The 18,189-nt window shown below is 50.6% G+C and overlaps 1 protein-coding gene across 2 annotated transcripts in view; it reads left to right on the top strand.

Moving 5' to 3' along the window:
- LOC132780031 (cAMP-dependent protein kinase type I-beta regulatory subunit) overlaps nucleotides 1-18,189 on the top strand; it is a 218,707-nt gene that overhangs the window by 35,864 nt on the left and 164,654 nt on the right. For both annotated transcript variants that reach the window (XR_010908815.1, XM_067461656.1), the window contains exon 3: nucleotides 850-1,020. Coding sequence is in view for 1 of the 2 variants with exons in the window: in XM_067461656.1 (XP_067317757.1) it covers nucleotides 850-1,020 (171 nt within the window). In the remaining variant the exon portion in view is untranslated. The remainder of the gene's footprint in view (nucleotides 1-849; nucleotides 1,021-18,189) is intronic.

Genomic DNA, 18,189 nt, shown 5'->3' with positions numbered 1-18,189 from the left:
AACACCCAGTTTTGTTTGGTTGTCACAATGCCAGGGCTGTGCCGGTATTCAGGCGGAGGTGAACCAAACAAACACCCAGTTTTGTTTGGTTGTCACGATGCCAGGGCTGTGCCGGTATTCAGGCGGAGGTGAACCAAACAAACACCCAGTTTTGTTTGGTTGTCACAATTTATTTATTTATTTATTTTATTTACCTTGCTTATATATATATATATATATTCAGGTGGAGGTGAACCAAACAAACACCCAGTTTTGTTTGGTTGTCACGATGCCAGGGCTCTGCCAGTATTCAGGCGGAGGTGAACCAAACAAACACCCAGTTTTGTTTGGTTGTCACAATGCCAGGGCTCTGTGGGTATTCAGGCGGAGGTGAACCAAACAAACACCCAGTTTTGTTTGGTTCACCTCCACCTGAATACATGCTATGGAACTCTCTCCCGATTGAGATCAGGTCTGGCCCCTCCCTCCAGTCCTTCAGGAGGCTGGTGAAATCCTGGCTATGGAAGGAAGCATTCCCAGAGTAATGGTTGAAACCAACAAAGTTATCAACCACACACAGGGACTGAGTTGGCCATGATTTTATCTTGGCAATTTGGCTTATTTGTAATTTTAATTGACAACTGCCCACACACTGAGATCAACCTTTGTGGCCTCCCTAGAATATGCATTCTTCTTTCTTTAGCTTTCAAATGATCATTATATCTACTGTTAGTTGTATTATGGATGTATTTTGGGGGAAACACACATAAAGGGGGGGGGGGGGCTGTGGTTCAGTAGGAGATAAAGACCAGAGGGTGTTTTGGTCCTGAGAAGGGGAAGTGACCTCTTGATCTTCTGCTTTCCTTACAGGAAGAATGCAAGCAGATCCTGGCTTGGCAGAAATCCAACTCCCAGTCGGATTCGCACGACGATGAGATCTCTCCTCCACCTCCGAACCCGGCGGTCAAGGCACGGCGCCGAAGGGGGGGAGTCAGCGCCGAAGTCTACACCGAAGAGGATGCCGTTTCGTACGTCAGGAAGGTAATTCCCTGGCTCTCCCCTTTCTCAGAATCGGGACTATACAAGCCACGCAGATAGGATTTCATTTCTCCCTTAGAAATAACAAGGTTGAGAATCCGTGTTGCACTCTAGTTGTGGAAACACCTTTTCACCCGGCACCACACAGAGTCCGGAAGTAGCTAACTACAGTTTATTTACAAAAAGTATGTACGAAAGGGGAAATGACAATTCCCAAAAAGCAATACAAAGGGTGCTGTGAAATAGCAGTAGTCCAAAATCCGAAGATCAATAGTTCCAGACAGCAAGGTACAAATAATCCATGAAGGTAAGGCACATGAAATCTGTGAAGTCAAAAGCACAGGCATAAATCCATAAGTCCATACGCATGAAACAGGAACATAGACATTAATCCATTGGCAGGAAATCAGGAAATTTTCAAGATAAAACTATTTCAGGAACATGGGCAACTTGAGAGCTAAACACGAACTCGATTTTTAAGGCAACATTGTCTGCTCTGAAGAGGCCAGGAAACCAACTCTTAATGTAAGCTCAAACCTGACCAAGAAGCCATGTGGTCATCCCTTCTGCACCTGGGTTTCAAGGACTGTTTCTCACAAAGTGTTTCTGACTTTCTAATTAACCTTTCCTTTACTCTCTCTGAGAGGAGACCTAATCTCATATTGCGGGGCAACTCCCCATTCTCTGGAAGCCATTAGAATCATAGAATCATAGAATCAAAGAGTTGGAAGAGACCTCATGGGCCATGCAGTCCAACCCCATTCTACCAAGAAGCAGGAATATTGCATTCAAATCACCCCTGACAGATGGCCATCCAGCCTCTGCTTAAAAGCTTCCAAAGAAGGTGCCTCCACCACACTCCGGGGCAGAGAGTTCCACTGCTGAACGGCTCTCACAGTCAGGAAGTTCTTCCTCATGTTCAGATGGAATCTCCTCTCTTGTAGTTTGAAGCCATTGTTCAATTGCGTCCTAGTCTCCAAGGAAGCAGAAAACAAGCTTGCTCCCTCCTCCCTGTGGCTTCCTCTCACATATGTATACATGGCTATCATGTCTCCTCTCAGCCTTCTCTTCTTCAGGCTAAACATGCCCAGCTCCTTAAGCCGCTCCTCATAGGGCTTGTTCTCCAGACCCTTGATCATCTTAGTCGCCCTCTTCTGGACACATTCCAGCTTGTCAATATCTCTCTTGAATTGTGGTACCCAGAATTGGACACAATATTCCAGGTGTGGTCTAACCAAGGCAGAACAGAGCGTGGGTAGCATGACTTCCCTGGACCTAGACACTATGCTCCTCTTGATGCAGGCCAAAATCCCATTGGCTTTTTTTGCCGCCACATCACATTGTTGGCTCATGTTTAACTTGTTGTCCACGAGGACTCCAAGATCTTTTTCACACGTCCTGCTCTCGAGCCAGGGCTCATTGTCCCCCATTCTGTATCTTTGCATTTCCTTTTTTCTGCCTAAGTGGAGTCTCTTGCATTTGTCCCTGTTGAACTTCATTTTGTTAGTTTTGGCCCATCATCTCTCTAATCTGTCAAGATCCCTTTGAATTCTGCTCCTGTCCTCTGGAGTCTTGGCTCTCCCTCCCAATTTGGTGTCATCTGCAAACTTGATGATCATGCCTTCTAGCCCTTCATCTGTGTCATTAATAAGGCCGATTCTCAAGAGAAACGGAATCCCAAACATCTTCTATCTCTTCTGCAGTTGCCTATCCTTCACTCTGATCTACGGCCTGTATTTCTGTCTGTGATTCAGCCTGATCAAACACAGACTCAATGAGAAATCCATCATTCCCCTCATCCTCCGAGGCAGAATCCCCAGCATCCCCAGCATCGTGCTACTGAGTCCCAACAATCTGGTGGAGTGTTCACAGTAACTGGATCCAATTTTTGAAAAAATAATTATCTCTATAAAAGCAAATTATATCTGTATGTATCACAAAGGCTGTTGCTAGGTGAAGTGGCCCTCTTTGATGTGTTGTCTGCTGCTAGGTGAAATGCCCTTCTGTGATGTCATTGGGAAGGAAAGGTGACCTGTGTATGAGAGGAAGAGAGAAAGGAAGGGAAGAGGTGCAAAGAGAGCCATTTTGACACAGAGACATTGTGGGGAAGGGATAAAGGGCAGGAGAAGGAAAGAAAGAAAGAGCAACAAAAAGAAGGGAAAGAAAGGAACGGAGAAGGAAGATTTGTAGGATTTTCCGGAGGCAGCGCTGATGGAAATGTTCCAGGAGTTGCATGTGACATCTGTAGACAGTCCACGTTTTGCAGATGTAGAGCAGGGTTGGGAGGACAGTAGCTCCCTACGGATGTCCTGGTCCTCAAACACTCTCTGCTTCATTCGGGAAAAATGCTGCACTCGCAGAGCTCAGGCAGTGTTGAATCTCAGTGTCAATGTTGACTTTTGTGGAGAGGTGGCTGCCAAGGGAGCGGAAATGGTCCACATTTTCTAATGTTACACCATTAAGCTGTATTTCTGGCATTGAAGAGGGATTGGCTGGTGCCTTCTGCTGGAAGAGCACTTTGGTTTTCTTGATGTTGAATGAGAGGCTGAGCTTCTTGTATACTTCTGTAAAGGTGTTAAGAGTGGCTTGTAGGTCTTTTTCTGAATGTGCACAGATGACGTTGTCATCAGCATATTGGAGTTCTATAACAGATGTTGTTGGCTTCTAAGGTTAAATTGTTAAATAGTTTGCCATCTGTCTGATAGATGATCTCCACTCCAGTGGGAAGCTTCCCATCAACAAGATGAAGATGGAAAATATGGCTGGGGTCAATAACACATCCCTGTTTGACACCGGATTCCACCGTAAATGGGTCACTTTGGGAGCCATTGCTGTCCAAGACTGTTGCCATCATACCATTAGGGGAGGTAAAGCCACTCCAACTGGAATGGAGCTATCCAAGGTGCTGAATGCTGTCTCCCAAATAGGCTCACCGTTTCCACCACGGTTTGGTGCAAAACTCAAGCAGGTTGATTCCAACACTGACATAGGAACTCCCTGCTCTCATTGGATCCAAGAAGGGGATGTTTTTCAGCACAACGAATTGAGTATTGTTTGAGGATCAAGCACCATATGGATTTTGAATACAACTCCTCCTTCTAGGGCAAAACAAATGACAGATGAGTTTTACAGTTACCGTGATAATTATATTATGGATTCTGTTCCCTTTCGGTTTTCCTTTCCAACAAACAGGGCCATCCTGCTGTGCAAAATGATGGGTGATATCCAATTTGACATCGTTTGACGTTAAATTAGAGAAGTTCAACATCTTTATTAATGACTTAGATGAAGGGCGAGAAGGCAGGATCATCAAGTTTGCAGACAAGACCAAATTGGGAGGGAGAGCCAAGACTCCAGAGGACAGGAGCAGGATTCAAAGGGATCTTGACAGATTAGAGAGATGAAGGGCCAAAACTAACAAAATGAAGTTCAACAGTGACAAATGCAAGATACTCCACTTTGGCAGGAAAAACGAAATGCAAAGATACAGAATGGGGGACAATGCCTGGCTCGAGAGCAGTACGTGTGAAAAAGATCTTGGAGTCTTCGTGGACAACAAGTTAAACATGAGCCAGGAATGTGATGTGGCGGCAAAAAAAGCCAATGGGATTTTGGCCTGCATCAAGAGGAGCCTAGCGTCTAGATCTAGGGAAGTCATGCTCCCCATGCTCTATTCCGCTTTGGTTAGACCACTCCTGGAATCCCAATGTATCTAATTCTGGGCACCACAATTTAAGAGAGATATTGACAAGCTGGAAAGTGTCCAGAGGAGGGCGACTAAAATGATCAAGGGTCTGGAGAACAAGCCCTATGAGGAGCGGCTTCAAGAGCTGGGCATTTTTAGCCTGAAGAAGAAGAGAAGGCTGAGAGGAGACATGATAGCCATGTATAAATATGTGAGAGGAAGCCACAGGGAGGAGGGAGCAAGCTTGTTTTCTGCTTCCCTGGAGACTAGAGCGTAATGGAGCCATGGCTTCAAACTACAAGAGAGGAGATTCCATCTGAACAAGAGGAAGAACTTTCTGACTCTGAGAGCTGTTCAACAGTGGAACTCTCTGTCCTGGAGTGTGGTGGAGGCTCCTTCTTTGGAAGCTTTCAAACAGAGGCTGGATGGCCATCTGTCAGGAGTGATTTGAATGCAATATTCCTGCTTCTTGGCAGAATGGGGTTGGACTGGATGGCCCACGAGGTCTCTTCCAACTCTAGGATTCTACGACAGGTATAGCAAATTGGATTCCTTTGGGAATAGAAGTTGTGAGAGGAAAAGATGTTATCGTCCTGTAAGGAGCATCTTATGCAGCTATTAGGAACAGCCAAATAACGAAGTAGCTGGCCGTGCCGTACAAAAGATTGCTTTTTGTAAATGCATCTTAAGTAATAAGGTGCATTAATCATTTAACTTGCTCTTTAACGGCGGGTCATCCCAGTGGAAGAGTGGATTGTAGAGTTGAGTGAAGTTTGGACAATTCAAAACCAACCATTTGTGTACAAGGATGGTCAAACGGAACACAGAGATCCCAGTGATGAAAGAGATTGCAATCTGGGTCTTCCGTTTGTGCCAGTTTGGTTGTGGTACATTAGCAATGTGAGGAGCCCAGGCATCTTGAATTATGGCCAATGGGAGTTGCAGAAGCGAGCCACAAAAAAACTCCCATTATTGCCCCTCTGACTGGTTCATTTTTCCAGTTTGGGGGCCACATTAGACCATTGCAAGCCCAAGAGCGGACTTATTCAAAATATGACATTCACGTCACTTCCTGCTGTTAACTAAAGACCTAAATTAGTGCAAATTATGGCATTTGGGATCCAATATTATAAGATTTTCAGAGATGTGTACCTTGGGAATATGGACAGAATGCCCACTGGTCACAACCCATCAAAACAAAACACAAGGAAGCTTTGTGCTCCAATCCACTGGAGTCAACGGAGTGGAACTGGACTCTGCAGTATTCAACGTAGCATAAAGAGAAATAAAAAAAATTGTAATTCCAAATCAAATTATAGCACTTAAGCCAGGCATGGGCAAACTTCGGCCCTCTGGGTGTTTTGGACTTCAACTCCCACAATTCCTAGCAGCCAGGACACAGATCCAGAAATAAGAAGGTTGGAATGTTCACAGTAACTGGATCTAAAATTTGGGAAAGTTTTTGAAAAAAATAATTCTCTATAAAAGCCAAAGTATGTCTCTGTACCATGAAGCCTGTTTCTAGGTGAAGTGGCCCTCTGTGATAGCCACTGGGTTAGCTATTGCTAGGTGAAGTGGCCTTTTGTGATGACACTGGGTTGGCTGTTGCTAGGTGAAGTGGCCCACTGTGACACAACAGGTTGGCTGTTGCTAGGTGAAGTGGCCCTCTGTGATGCCACTGGACTGACCATTGCTAGGTGAAGTTACCTTCTGTGATGTCACTGGGTTGGCTGTTGTTAGGTGAAGTGGCCCTCGGTGATAACACTGGATTGGCAGTTGCCAGATGAAGTGGCCCTCTGTGATGCCACTGGGTTGGCTATTACTAGGTGAAGTGGCCCTCTGTGATGCCACTGGGTTGGCTGTTGCTAGGTGAAGTGGCCCTCTGTGATGCCACTGGGTTGGCTGTTGCTAGGTGAAGTGGCCCTCTGTTTTGCCACTGGGTTGGCTGTTGCTAGGTGAAGTGGCCCTCTGTGATGCCACTGGGTTGGCTGTTGCTAGGTGAAGTGGCCCTCTGTGATGCCACTGGGTTGGCTGTTGCTAGGTGAAGTGGCCCTCTGTTTTGCCACTGGGTTGGCTGTTGCTAGGTGAAGTGGCCCTCTGTTTTGCCACTGGGTTGGCTGTTGCTAGGTGAAGTGGCCCTCTGTGATGCCACTGGGTTGGCTGTTGCTAGGTGAAGTGGCCCTCTGTGATGCCACTGGGTTGGCTGTTGCTAGGTGAAGTGGCCCTCTGTGATGCCACTGGGTTGGCTGTTGCTAGGTGAAGTGGCCCTCTGTTTTGCCACTGGGTTGGCTGTTGCTAGGTGAAGTGGCCCTCTGTGATGCCACTGGGTTGGCTGTTGCTAGGTGAAGTGGCCCTCTGTGATAACACTGGGTTAGCTATTACTAGGTGAAGTGGCCCTCTGTGATAGCCACTGGGTTGGCTATTACTAGGTGAAGTGGCCCTCTGTGATAACACTGGGTTAGCTATTGCTAGGTGAAGTGGCCCTCTGTGATAGCCACTGGGTTAGCTATTACTAGGTGAAGTGGCCCTCTGTGATAACACTGGGTTAGCTATTGCTAGGTGAAGTGGCCCTCTGTGATAGCCACTGGGTTAGCTATTACTAGGTGAAGTGGCCCTCTGTGATAGCCACTGGGTTGGCTGTTGCTGGGTGAAGTGGTCCTCTGTGATGCCACTGAGTTGACTGTTGTTAGGTGAAGTGGCCCTCTGATGCCACTGGGTTGGCTGTTGCTAGGTGAAGTGGCCCTCTGTGATAGCCACTGGGTCGGCTGTTGCTAGGTGACGTGGCCCTCTGTGATAGCCATTTAGTTGGCTGTTGCTAGGTGAAGTGGTCCTCTGTGATGCCACTGAGTTGACTGTTGTTAGGTGAAGTGGCCCTCTGATGCCACTGGGTTGGCTGTTGCTAGGTGAAGTGGCCCTCTGTGATAGCCACTGGGTCGGCTGTTGCTAGGTGACGTGGCCCTCTGTGATAGCCATTTAGTTGGCTGTTGCTAGGTGAAGTGGTCCTCTGTGATGCCACTGAGTTGACTGTTGTTAGGTGATATGGCCCTCTGATGCCACTGGGTTGGCTGTTGCTAGGTGAAGTGGCCCTCTGTGATAGCCACTGGGTCGGCTGTTGCTAGGTGACGTGGCCCTCTGTGATAGCCATTTAGTTGGCTGTTGCTAGGTGAAGTGGTCCTCTGTGATGCCACTGAGTTGACTGTTGTTAGGTGATATGGCCCTCTGATGCCACTGGGTTGGCTGTTGCTAGGTGAAGTGGCCCTCTGTGATAGCCACTGGGTCGGCTGTTGCTAGGTGACGTGGCCCTCTGTGATAGCCATTTAGTTGGCTGTTGCTAGGTGAAGTGGTCCTCTGTGATGCCACTGAGTTGACTGTTGTTAGGTGATATGGCCCTCTGATGCCACTGGGTTGGCTGTTGCTAGGTGAAGTGGCCCTCTGTGATAGCCACTGGGTCGGCTGTTGCTAGGTGACGTGGCCCTCTGTGATAGCCATTTAGTTGGCTGTTGCTAGGTGAAGTGGTCCTCTGTGATGCCACTGAGTTGACTGTTGTTAGGTGATATGGCCCTCTGATGCCACTGGGTTGGCTGTTGCTAGGTGAAGTGGCCCTCTGTGATAGCCACTGGGTCGGCTGTTGCTAGGTGAAGTGGCCCTCTGTGATAGCCATTTAGTTGGCTGTTGCTAGGTGAAGTGGTCCTCTGTGATGCCACTGAGTTGACTGTTGTTAGGTGATATGGCCCTCTGATGCCACTGGGTTGGCTGTTGCTAGGTGAAGTGGCCCTCTGTAATGCCACTGGGTTGACTGTTGCTAAGTGAAGTGGCCCTCTGTGATAGCCACTGGGTCGGCTATTGCTAGGTGAAGTGGCCCTCTGTGATAGCCACTGGGTCGGCTGTTGCTAGGTGAAGTGGCCCTCTGTGATAGCCATTTAGTTGGCTGTTGCTAGGTGAAGTGGTCCTCTGTGATGCCACTGAGTTGACTGTTGTTAGGTGATATGGCCCTCTGATGCCACTGGGTTGGCTGTTGCTAGGTGAAGTGGCCCTCTGTAATGCCACTGGGTTGACTGTTGCTAAGTGAAGTGGCCCTCTGTGATGCCACTGGGTTGGCTGTTGCTAGGTGAAGTGGCCCTCTGTGATAGCCACTGGGTTGGCTGTTGCTAGGTGAAGTGGCCCTCTGTGATGCCACTGGACTGACCATTGCTAGGTGAAGTTACCTTCTGTGATGTCACTGGGTTGGCTGTTGTTAGGTGAAGTGGCCCTCGGTGATAACACTGGATTGGCAGTTGCCAGATGAAGTGGCCCTCTGTGATGCCACTGGGTTGGCTATTACTAGGTGAAGTGGCCCTCTGTGATGCCACTGGGTTGGCTGTTGCTAGGTGAAGTGGCCCTCTGTGATGCCACTGGGTTGGCTGTTGCTAGGTGAAGTGGCCCTCTGTGATGCCACTGGGTTGGCTGTTGCTAGGTGAAGTGGCCCTCTGTTTTGCCACTGGGTTGGCTGTTGCTAGGTGAAGTGGCCCTCTGTGATGCCACTGGGTTGGCTGTTGCTAGGTGAAGTGGCCCTCTGTGATGCCACTGGGTTGGCTGTTGCTAGGTGAAGTGGCCCTCTGTTTTGCCACTGGGTTGGCTGTTGCTAGGTGAAGTGGCCCTCTGTGATGCCACTGGGTTGGCTGTTGCTAGGTGAAGTGGCCCTCTGTGATGCCACTGGGTTGGCTGTTGCTAGGTGAAGTGGCCCTCTGTTTTGCCACTGGGTTGGCTGTTGCTAGGTGAAGTGGCCCTCTGTGATGCCACTGGGTTGGCTGTTGCTAGGTGAAGTGGCCCTCTGTGATGCCACTGGGTTGGCTGTTGCTAGGTGAAGTGGCCCTCTGTTTTGCCACTGGGTTGGCTGTTGCTAGGTGAAGTGGCCCTCTGTTTTGCCACTGGGTTGGCTGTTGCTAGGTGAAGTGGCCCTCTGTGATGCCACTGGGTTGGCTGTTGCTAGGTGAAGTGGCCCTCTGTGATGCCACTGGGTTGGCTGTTGCTAGGTGAAGTGGCCCTCTGTGATGCCACTGGGTTGGCTGTTGCTAGGTGAAGTGGCCCTCTGTTTTGCCACTGGGTTGGCTGTTGCTAGGTGAAGTGGCCCTCTGTGATGCCACTGGGTTGGCTGTTGCTAGGTGAAGCGGCCCTCTGTGATAACACTGGGTTAGCTATTACTAGGTGAAGTGGCCCTCTGTGATAGCCACTGGGTTAGCTATTACTAGGTGAAGTGGCCCTCTGTGATAACACTGGGTTAGCTATTGCTAGGTGAAGTGGCCCTCTGTGATAGCCACTGGGTTAGCTATTACTAGGTGAAGTGGCCCTCTGTGATAGCCACTGGGTTGGCTGTTGCTGGGTGAAGTGGTCCTCTGTGATGCCACTGAGTTGACTGTTGTTAGGTGAAGTGGCCCTCTGATGCCACTGGGTTGGCTGTTGCTAGGTGAAGTGGCCCTCTGTGATAGCCACTGGGTCGGCTGTTGCTAGGTGACGTGGCCCTCTGTGATAGCCATTTAGTTGGCTGTTGCTAGGTGAAGTGGTCCTCTGTGATGCCACTGAGTTGACTGTTGTTAGGTGAAGTGGCCCTCTGATGCCACTGGGTTGGCTGTTGCTAGGTGAAGTGGCCCTCTGTGATAGCCACTGGGTCGGCTGTTGCTAGGTGACGTGGCCCTCTGTGATAGCCATTTAGTTGGCTGTTGCTAGGTGAAGTGGTCCTCTGTGATGCCACTGAGTTGACTGTTGTTAGGTGATATGGCCCTCTGATGCCACTGGGTTGGCTGTTGCTAGGTGAAGTGGCCCTCTGTGATAGCCACTGGGTCGGCTGTTGCTAGGTGACGTGGCCCTCTGTGATAGCCATTTAGTTGGCTGTTGCTAGGTGAAGTGGTCCTCTGTGATGCCACTGAGTTGACTGTTGTTAGGTGATATGGCCCTCTGATGCCACTGGGTTGGCTGTTGCTAGGTGAAGTGGCCCTCTGTGATAGCCACTGGGTCGGCTGTTGCTAGGTGACGTGGCCCTCTGTGATAGCCATTTAGTTGGCTGTTGCTAGGTGAAGTGGTCCTCTGTGATGCCACTGAGTTGACTGTTGTTAGGTGATATGGCCCTCTGATGCCACTGGGTTGGCTGTTGCTAGGTGAAGTGGCCCTCTGTGATAGCCACTGGGTCGGCTGTTGCTAGGTGACGTGGCCCTCTGTGATAGCCATTTAGTTGGCTGTTGCTAGGTGAAGTGGTCCTCTGTGATGCCACTGAGTTGACTGTTGTTAGGTGATATGGCCCTCTGATGCCACTGGGTTGGCTGTTGCTAGGTGAAGTGGCCCTCTGTGATAGCCACTGGGTCGGCTGTTGCTAGGTGACGTGGCCCTCTGTGATAGCCATTTAGTTGGCTGTTGCTAGGTGAAGTGGTCCTCTGTGATGCCACTGAGTTGACTGTTGTTAGGTGATATGGCCCTCTGATGCCACTGGGTTGGCTGTTGCTAGGTGAAGTGGCCCTCTGTAATGCCACTGGGTTGACTGTTGCTAAGTGAAGTGGCCCTCTGTGATAGCCACTGGGTCGGCTATTGCTAGGTGACGTGGCCCTCTGTGATAGCCATTTAGTTGGCTGTTGCTAGGTGAAGTGGCCCTCTGTGATGCCACTGAGTTGACTGTTGTTAGGTGATATGGCCCTCTGATGCCACTGGGTTGGCTGTTGCTAGGTGAAGTGGCCCTCTGTAATGCCACTGGGTTGACTGTTGCTAAGTGAAGTGGCCCTCTGTGATAGCCACTGGGTCGGCTATTGCTAGGTGACGTGGCCCTCTGTGATAGCCATTTAGTTGGCTGTTGCTAGGTGAAGTGGCCCTCTGTGATGCCACTGAGTTGACTGTTGTTAGGTGATATGGCCCTCTGATGCCACTGGGTTGGCTGTTGCTAGGTGAAGTGGCCCTCTGTGATAGCCACTGGGTCGGCTGTTGCTAGGTGACATGGCCCTCTGTGATAGCCATTTAGTTGGCTGTTGCTAGGTGAAGTGGTCCTCTGTGATGCCACTGAGTTGACTGTTGTTAGGTGATATGGCCCTCTGATGCCACTGGGTTGGCTGTTGCTAGGTGAAGTGGCCCTCTGTGATAGCCACTGGGTCGGCTGTTGCTAGGTGACGTGGCCCTCTGTGATAGCCATTTAGTTGGCTGTTGCTAGGTGAAGTGGCCCTCTGTGATGCCACTGAGTTGACTGTTGTTAGGTGATATGGCCCTCTGATGCCACTGGGTTGGCTGTTGCTAGGTGAAGTGGCCCTCTGTGATAGCCACTGGGTCGGCTGTTGCTAGGTGACGTGGCCCTCTGTGATAGCCATTTAGTTGGCTGTTGCTAGGTGAAGTGGTCCTCTGTGATGCCACTGAGTTGACTGTTGTTAGGTGATATGGCCCTCTGATGCCACTGGGTTGGCTGTTGCTAGGTGAAGTGGCCCTCTGTGATAGCCACTGGGTCGGCTGTTGCTAGGTGACGTGGCCCTCTGTGATAGCCATTTAGTTGGCTGTTGCTAGGTGAAGTGGTCCTCTGTGATGCCACTGAGTTGACTGTTGTTAGGTGATATGGCCCTCTGATGCCACTGGGTTGGCTGTTGCTAGGTGAAGTGGTCCTCTGTGATAGCCATTTAGTTGGCTGTTGCTAGGTGAAGGGGTCCTCTGTGATGCCACTGAGTTGACTGTTGTTAGGTGATATGGCCCTCTGATGCCACTGGGGTGGCTGTTGCTAGGTGACGTGGCCCTCTGTGATAGCCATTTAGTTGGCTGTTGCTAGGTGAAGTGGTCCTCTGTGATGCCACTGAGTTGACTGTTGTTAGGTGATATGGCCCTCTGATGCCACTGGGTTGGCTGTTGCTAGGTGAAGTGGCCCTCTGTGATAGCCACTGGGTCGGCTGTTGCTAGGTGACGTGGCCCTCTGTGATAGCCATTTAGTTGGCTGTTGCTAGGTGAAGTGGTCCTCTGTGATGCCACTGAGTTGACTGTTGTTAGGTGATATGGCCCTCTGATGCCACTGGGTTGGCTGTTGCTAGGTGAAGTGGCCCTCTGTGATAGCCACTGGGTCGGCTGTTGCTAGGTGACGTGGCCCTCTGTGATAGCCATTTAGTTGGCTGTTGCTAGGTGAAGTGGCCCTCTGTGATGCCACTGAGTTGACTGTTGTTAGGTGATATGGCCCTCTGATGCCACTGGGTTGGCTGTTGCTAGGTGAAGTGGCCCTCTGTGATAGCCACTGGGTCGGCTGTTGCTAGGTGACGTGGCCCTCTGTGATAGCCATTTAGTTGGCTGTTGCTAGGTGAAGTGGTCCTCTGTGATGCCACTGAGTTGACTGTTGTTAGGTGATATGGCCCTCTGATGCCACTGGGTTGGCTGTTGCTAGGTGAAGTGGCCCTCTGTGATAGCCACTGGGTCGGCTGTTGCTAGGTGACGTGGCCCTCTGTGATAGCCATTTAGTTGGCTGTTGCTAGGTGAAGTGGTCCTCTGTGATGCCACTGAGTTGACTGTTGTTAGGTGATATGGCCCTCTGATGCCACTGGGTCGGCTGTTGCTAGGTGACGTGGCCCTCTGTGATAGCCGTTTAGTTGGCTGTTGCTAGGTGAAGTGGCCCTCTGTGATAGCCATTTAGTTGGCTGTTGCTAGGTGAAGTGGTCCTCTGTGATGCCACTGAGTTGACTGTTGTTAGGTGATATGGCCCTCTGATGCCACTGGGTCGGCTGTTGCTAGGTGACGTGGCCCTCTGTGATAGCCGTTTAGTTGGCTGTTGCTAGGTGACGTGGCCCTCTGTGATAGCCATTTAGTTGGCTGTTGCTAGGTGAAGTGGTCCTCTGTGATGCCACTGAGTTGACTGTTGTTAGGTGATATGGCCCTCTGATGCCACTGGGTTGGCTGTTGCTAGGTGAAGTGGCCCTCTGTGATAGCCACTGGGTCGGCTGTTGCTAGGTGACGTGGCCCTCTGTGATAGCCATTTAGTTGGCTGTTGCTAGGTGAAGTGGTCCTCTGTGATGCCACTGAGTTGACTGTTGTTAGGTGATATGGCCCTCTGATGCCACTGGGTTGGCTGTTGCTAGGTGAAGTGGCCCTCTGTGATAGCCACTGGGTCGGCTGTTGCTAGGTGACGTGGCCCTCTGTGATAGCCATTTAGTTGGCTGTTGCTAGGTGAAGTGGTCCTCTGTGATGCCACTGAGTTGACTGTTGTTAGGTGATATGGCCCTCTGATGCCACTGGGTTGGCTGTTGCTAGGTGAAGTGGCCCTCTGTGATAGCCACTGGGTCGGCTGTTGCTAGGTGACGTGGCCCTCTGTGATAGCCATTTAGTTGGCTGTTGCTAGGTGAAGTGGTCCTCTGTGATGCCACTGAGTTGACTGTTGTTAGGTGATATGGCCCTCTGATGCCACTGGGTTGGCTGTTGCTAGGTGAAGTGGCCCTCTGTGATAGCCACTGGGTTGGCTATTACTAAGTGAAGTGGCCCTCTGTGATAGCCACTGGGTTGGCTATTACTAAGTGAAGTGGCCCTCTGTGATAGCCACTGGGTTGGCTGTTGCTAGGTGAAGTGGCCCTCTGATAACATTGGGTTGGCTGTTGCTAGGTGAAGTGGTCCTCTGTGATGCCACTGAGTTGACTGTTGTTAGGTGATATGGCCCTCTGATGCCACTGGGTTGGCTGTTGCTAGGTGAAGTGGCCCTCTGTGATAGCCACTGGGTTGGCTATTACTAAGTGAAGTGGCCCTCTGTGATAGCCACTGGGTTGGCTATTACTAAGTGAAGTGGCCCTCTGTGATAGCCACTGGGTTGGCTGTTGCTAGGTGAAGTGGCCCTTTGATAACATTGGGTTGGCTGTTGCTAGGTGAAGTGGCCCTCTGTGATAGCCACTGGGTTGGCTATTACTAAATGAAGTGGCCCTCTGTAATGCCACTGGATTGGCAGTTGCTAGGTGAAGTGGACCTTGTGATACCACTGGGTTGACAGTTGCTAGGTGAAGAGCCCTCTGTAATGCCACTGGGTTGGCAGTTGCTAGGTGAAGTGGCCCTCTGTGATGCCACTGGGTTGGTTGTTACTAGGTGAAGTGGCCCTCTGTGATAGCCACTGGGTTGGCTATTACTAAGTGAAGTGGCCCTCTGTGATAGCCACTGGGTTGGCTATTACTAGGTGAAGTGGCCCTCTGTGATAGCCACTGGGTTGGCTATTACTAAGTGAAGTGGCCCTCTGTGATAGCCACTGAGTTGACTGTTGTTAGGTGATATGGCCCTCTGATGCCACTGGGTTGGCTGTTGCTAGGTGAAGTGGCCCTCTGTGATAGCCACTGGGTTGGCTATTACTAAGTGAAGTGGCCCTCTGTGATAGCCACTGGGTTGGCTCTTACTAAGTGAAGTGGCCCTCTGTGATAGCCACTGGGTTGGCTGTTGCTAGGTGAAGTGGCCCTCTGATAACATTGGGTTGGCTGTTGCTAGGTGAAGTGGCCCTCTGTGATAGCCACTGGGTTGGCTATTACTAAATGAAGTGGCCCTCTGTAATGCCACTGGATTGGCAGTTGCTAGGTGAAGTGGACCTTGTGATACCACTGGGTTTGCAGTTGCTAGGTGAAGAGCCCTCTGTGATGCCACTGGGTTGGCTGTTGCTAGGTGAAGAGCCCTCTGTGATGCCACTGGGTTGGCTATTACTAGGTGAAGTGGCCCTCTGTGATAGCCACTGGGTTGGCTATTACTAAGTGAAGTGGCCCTCTGTGATAGCCACTGGGTCGGCTGTTGCTAGGTGACGTGGCCCTCTGTGATGCCACTGAGTTGACTGTTGTTAGGTGATATGGCCCTCTGATGCCACTGGGTTGGCTGTTGCTAGGTGAAGTGGCCCTCTGTGATAGCCACTGGGTTGGCTATTACTAAGTGAAGTGGCCCTCTGTGATAGCCACTGGGTCGGCTGTTGCTAGGTGAAGTGGTCCTCTGTGATGCCACTGAGTTGACTGTTGTTAGGTGATATGGCCCTCTGATGCCACTGGGTTGGCTGTTGCTAGGTGAAGTGGCCCTCTGTGATAGCCACTGGGTCGGCTGTTGCTAGGTGACGTGGCCCTCTGTGATAGCCGTTTAGTTGGCTGTTGCTAGGTGAAGTGGCCCTCTGTGATGCCACTGAGTTGACTGTTGTTAGGTGATATGGCCCTCTGATGCCACTGGGTTGGCTGTTGCTAGGTGAAGTGGCCCTCTGTGATAGCCACTGGGTCGGCTGTTGCTAGGTGACGTGGCCCTCTGTGATAGCCATTTAGTTGGCTGTTGCTAGGTGAAGTGGTCCTCTGTGATGCCACTGAGTTGACTGTTGTTAGGTGATATGGCCCTCTGATGCCACTGGGTTGGCTGTTGCTAGGTGAAGTGGCCCTCTGTGATAGCCACTGGGTCGGCTGTTGCTAGGTGACGTGGCCCTCTGTGATAGCCATTTAGTTGGCTGTTGCTAGGTGAAGTGGTCCTCTGTGATGCCACTGAGTTGACTGTTGTTAGGTGATATGGCCCTCTGATGCCACTGGGTTGGCTGTTGCTAGGTGAAGTGGCCCTCTGTGATAGCCACTGGGTTGGCTATTACTAAGTGAAGTGGCCCTCTGTGATAGCCACTGGGTTGGCTATTACTAAGTGAAGTGGCCCTCTGTGATAGCCACTGGGTTGGCTGTTGCTAGGTGAAGTGGCCCTCTGATAACATTGGGTTGGCTGTTGCTAGGTGAAGTGGTCCTCTGTGATGCCACTGAGTTGACTGTTGTTAGGTGATATGGCCCTCTGATGCCACTGGGTTGGCTGTTGCTAGGTGAAGTGGCCCTCTGTGATAGCCACTGGGTTGGCTATTACTAAGTGAAGTGGCCCTCTGTGATAGCCACTGGGTTGGCTATTACTAAGTGAAGTGGCCCTCTGTGATAGCCACTGGGTTGGCTATTACTAGGTGAAGTGGCCCTCTGTGATAGCCACTGGGTTGGCTATTACTAAGTGAAGTGGCCCTCTGTGATAGCCACTGAGTTGACTGTTGTTAGGTGATATGGCCCTCTGATGCCACTGGGTTGGCTGTTGCTAGGTGAAGTGGCCCTCTGTGATAGCCACTGGGTTGGCTATTACTAAGTGAAGTGGCCCTCTGTGATAGCCACTGGGTTGGCTCTTACTAAGTGAAGTGGCCCTCTGTGATAGCCACTGGGTTGGCTGTTGCTAGGTGAAGTGGCCCTCTGATAACATTGGGTTGGCTGTTGCTAGGTGAAGTGGCCCTCTGTGATAGCCACTGGGTTGGCTATTACTAAATGAAGTGGCCCTCTGTAATGCCACTGGATTGGCAGTTGCTAGGTGAAGTGGACCTTGTGATACCACTGGGTTTGCAGTTGCTAGGTGAAGAGCCCTCTGTGATGCCACTGGGTTGGCTGTTGCTAGGTGAAGAGCCCTCTGTGATGCCACTGGGTTGGCTATTACTAGGTGAAGTGGCCCTCTGTGATAGCCACTGGGTTGGCTATTACTAAGTGAAGTGGCCCTCTGTGATAGCCACTGGGTCGGCTGTTGCTAGGTGACGTGGCCCTCTGTGATGCCACTGAGTTGACTGTTGTTAGGTGATATGGCCCTCTGATGCCACTGGGTTGGCTGTTGCTAGGTGAAGTGGCCCTCTGTGATAGCCACTGGGTTGGCTATTACTAAGTGAAGTGGCCCTCTGTGATAGCCACTGGGTTGGCTGTTGCTAGGTGAAGTGGCCCTCTGATAACATTGGGTTGGCTGTTGCTAGGTGAAGTGGCCCTCTGTGATAGCCACTGGGTTGGCTATTACTAAATGAAGTGGCCCTCTGTAATGCCACTGGATTGGCAGTTGCTAGGTGAAGTGGACCTTGTGATACCACTGGGTTGGCAGTTGCTAGGTGAAGTGGCCCTCTGTGATGCCACTGGGTTGGCTCTTACTAGGTGAAGTGGCCCTCTGTAATGCCACTGGGTTGGCAGTTGCTAGGTGAAGTGGCCCTCTGTGATGCCACTGGGTTGGCTATTAGTAGGTGAAGTGGCCCTCTGTGATAGCCACTGGGTTGGCAGTTGCCAGATGAAGTGGCCCTCTGTGATAGCCATTGGGTTGGCTATTACTAGGTGAAGTGGCCCTCGGTGATGACACTGGGTTGGCAGTTGCCAGATGAAGTGGCCCTATGTGATGCCACTGGGTTGGCTATTACTAGGTGAAATGGCACTCTGTGATGCCACTGGGTTGGCTGTTACTAGGTGAAGCGGCCCTCTGGGTTCTGTTTCTACTGACTTCTAAAGTGGAGTCTGAGTCCTGAATAGTCCCAGATCAGATCACATGGTTTGCAGCCCCTCCCACAACATAGAGTTAAGGAAAACTGCATACCAATACACACATATACAATGCAGTAAGCAATCTCCATTATATATGTAACAAATAATTAGTGGAGGCATGAAGAAGGTTGTCATTTCCAGCACATCTGGCCTGCATCATAGTTACAGCTTGCCGTAGAAATCCTCAGGATCCCTCCCCATGGGTCAGACTCACCGTTCATGGCAAAG

Source organism: Anolis sagrei, chromosome Y (genome assembly GCF_037176765.1).
Source record: "Anolis sagrei isolate rAnoSag1 chromosome Y, rAnoSag1.mat, whole genome shotgun sequence".
Taxonomy (NCBI): Eukaryota; Metazoa; Chordata; class Lepidosauria; order Squamata; family Dactyloidae; genus Anolis; species Anolis sagrei.
Note: the sequence above shows the minus strand (reverse complement) of the source record. Positions and strands in the feature narration are given on the sequence as shown.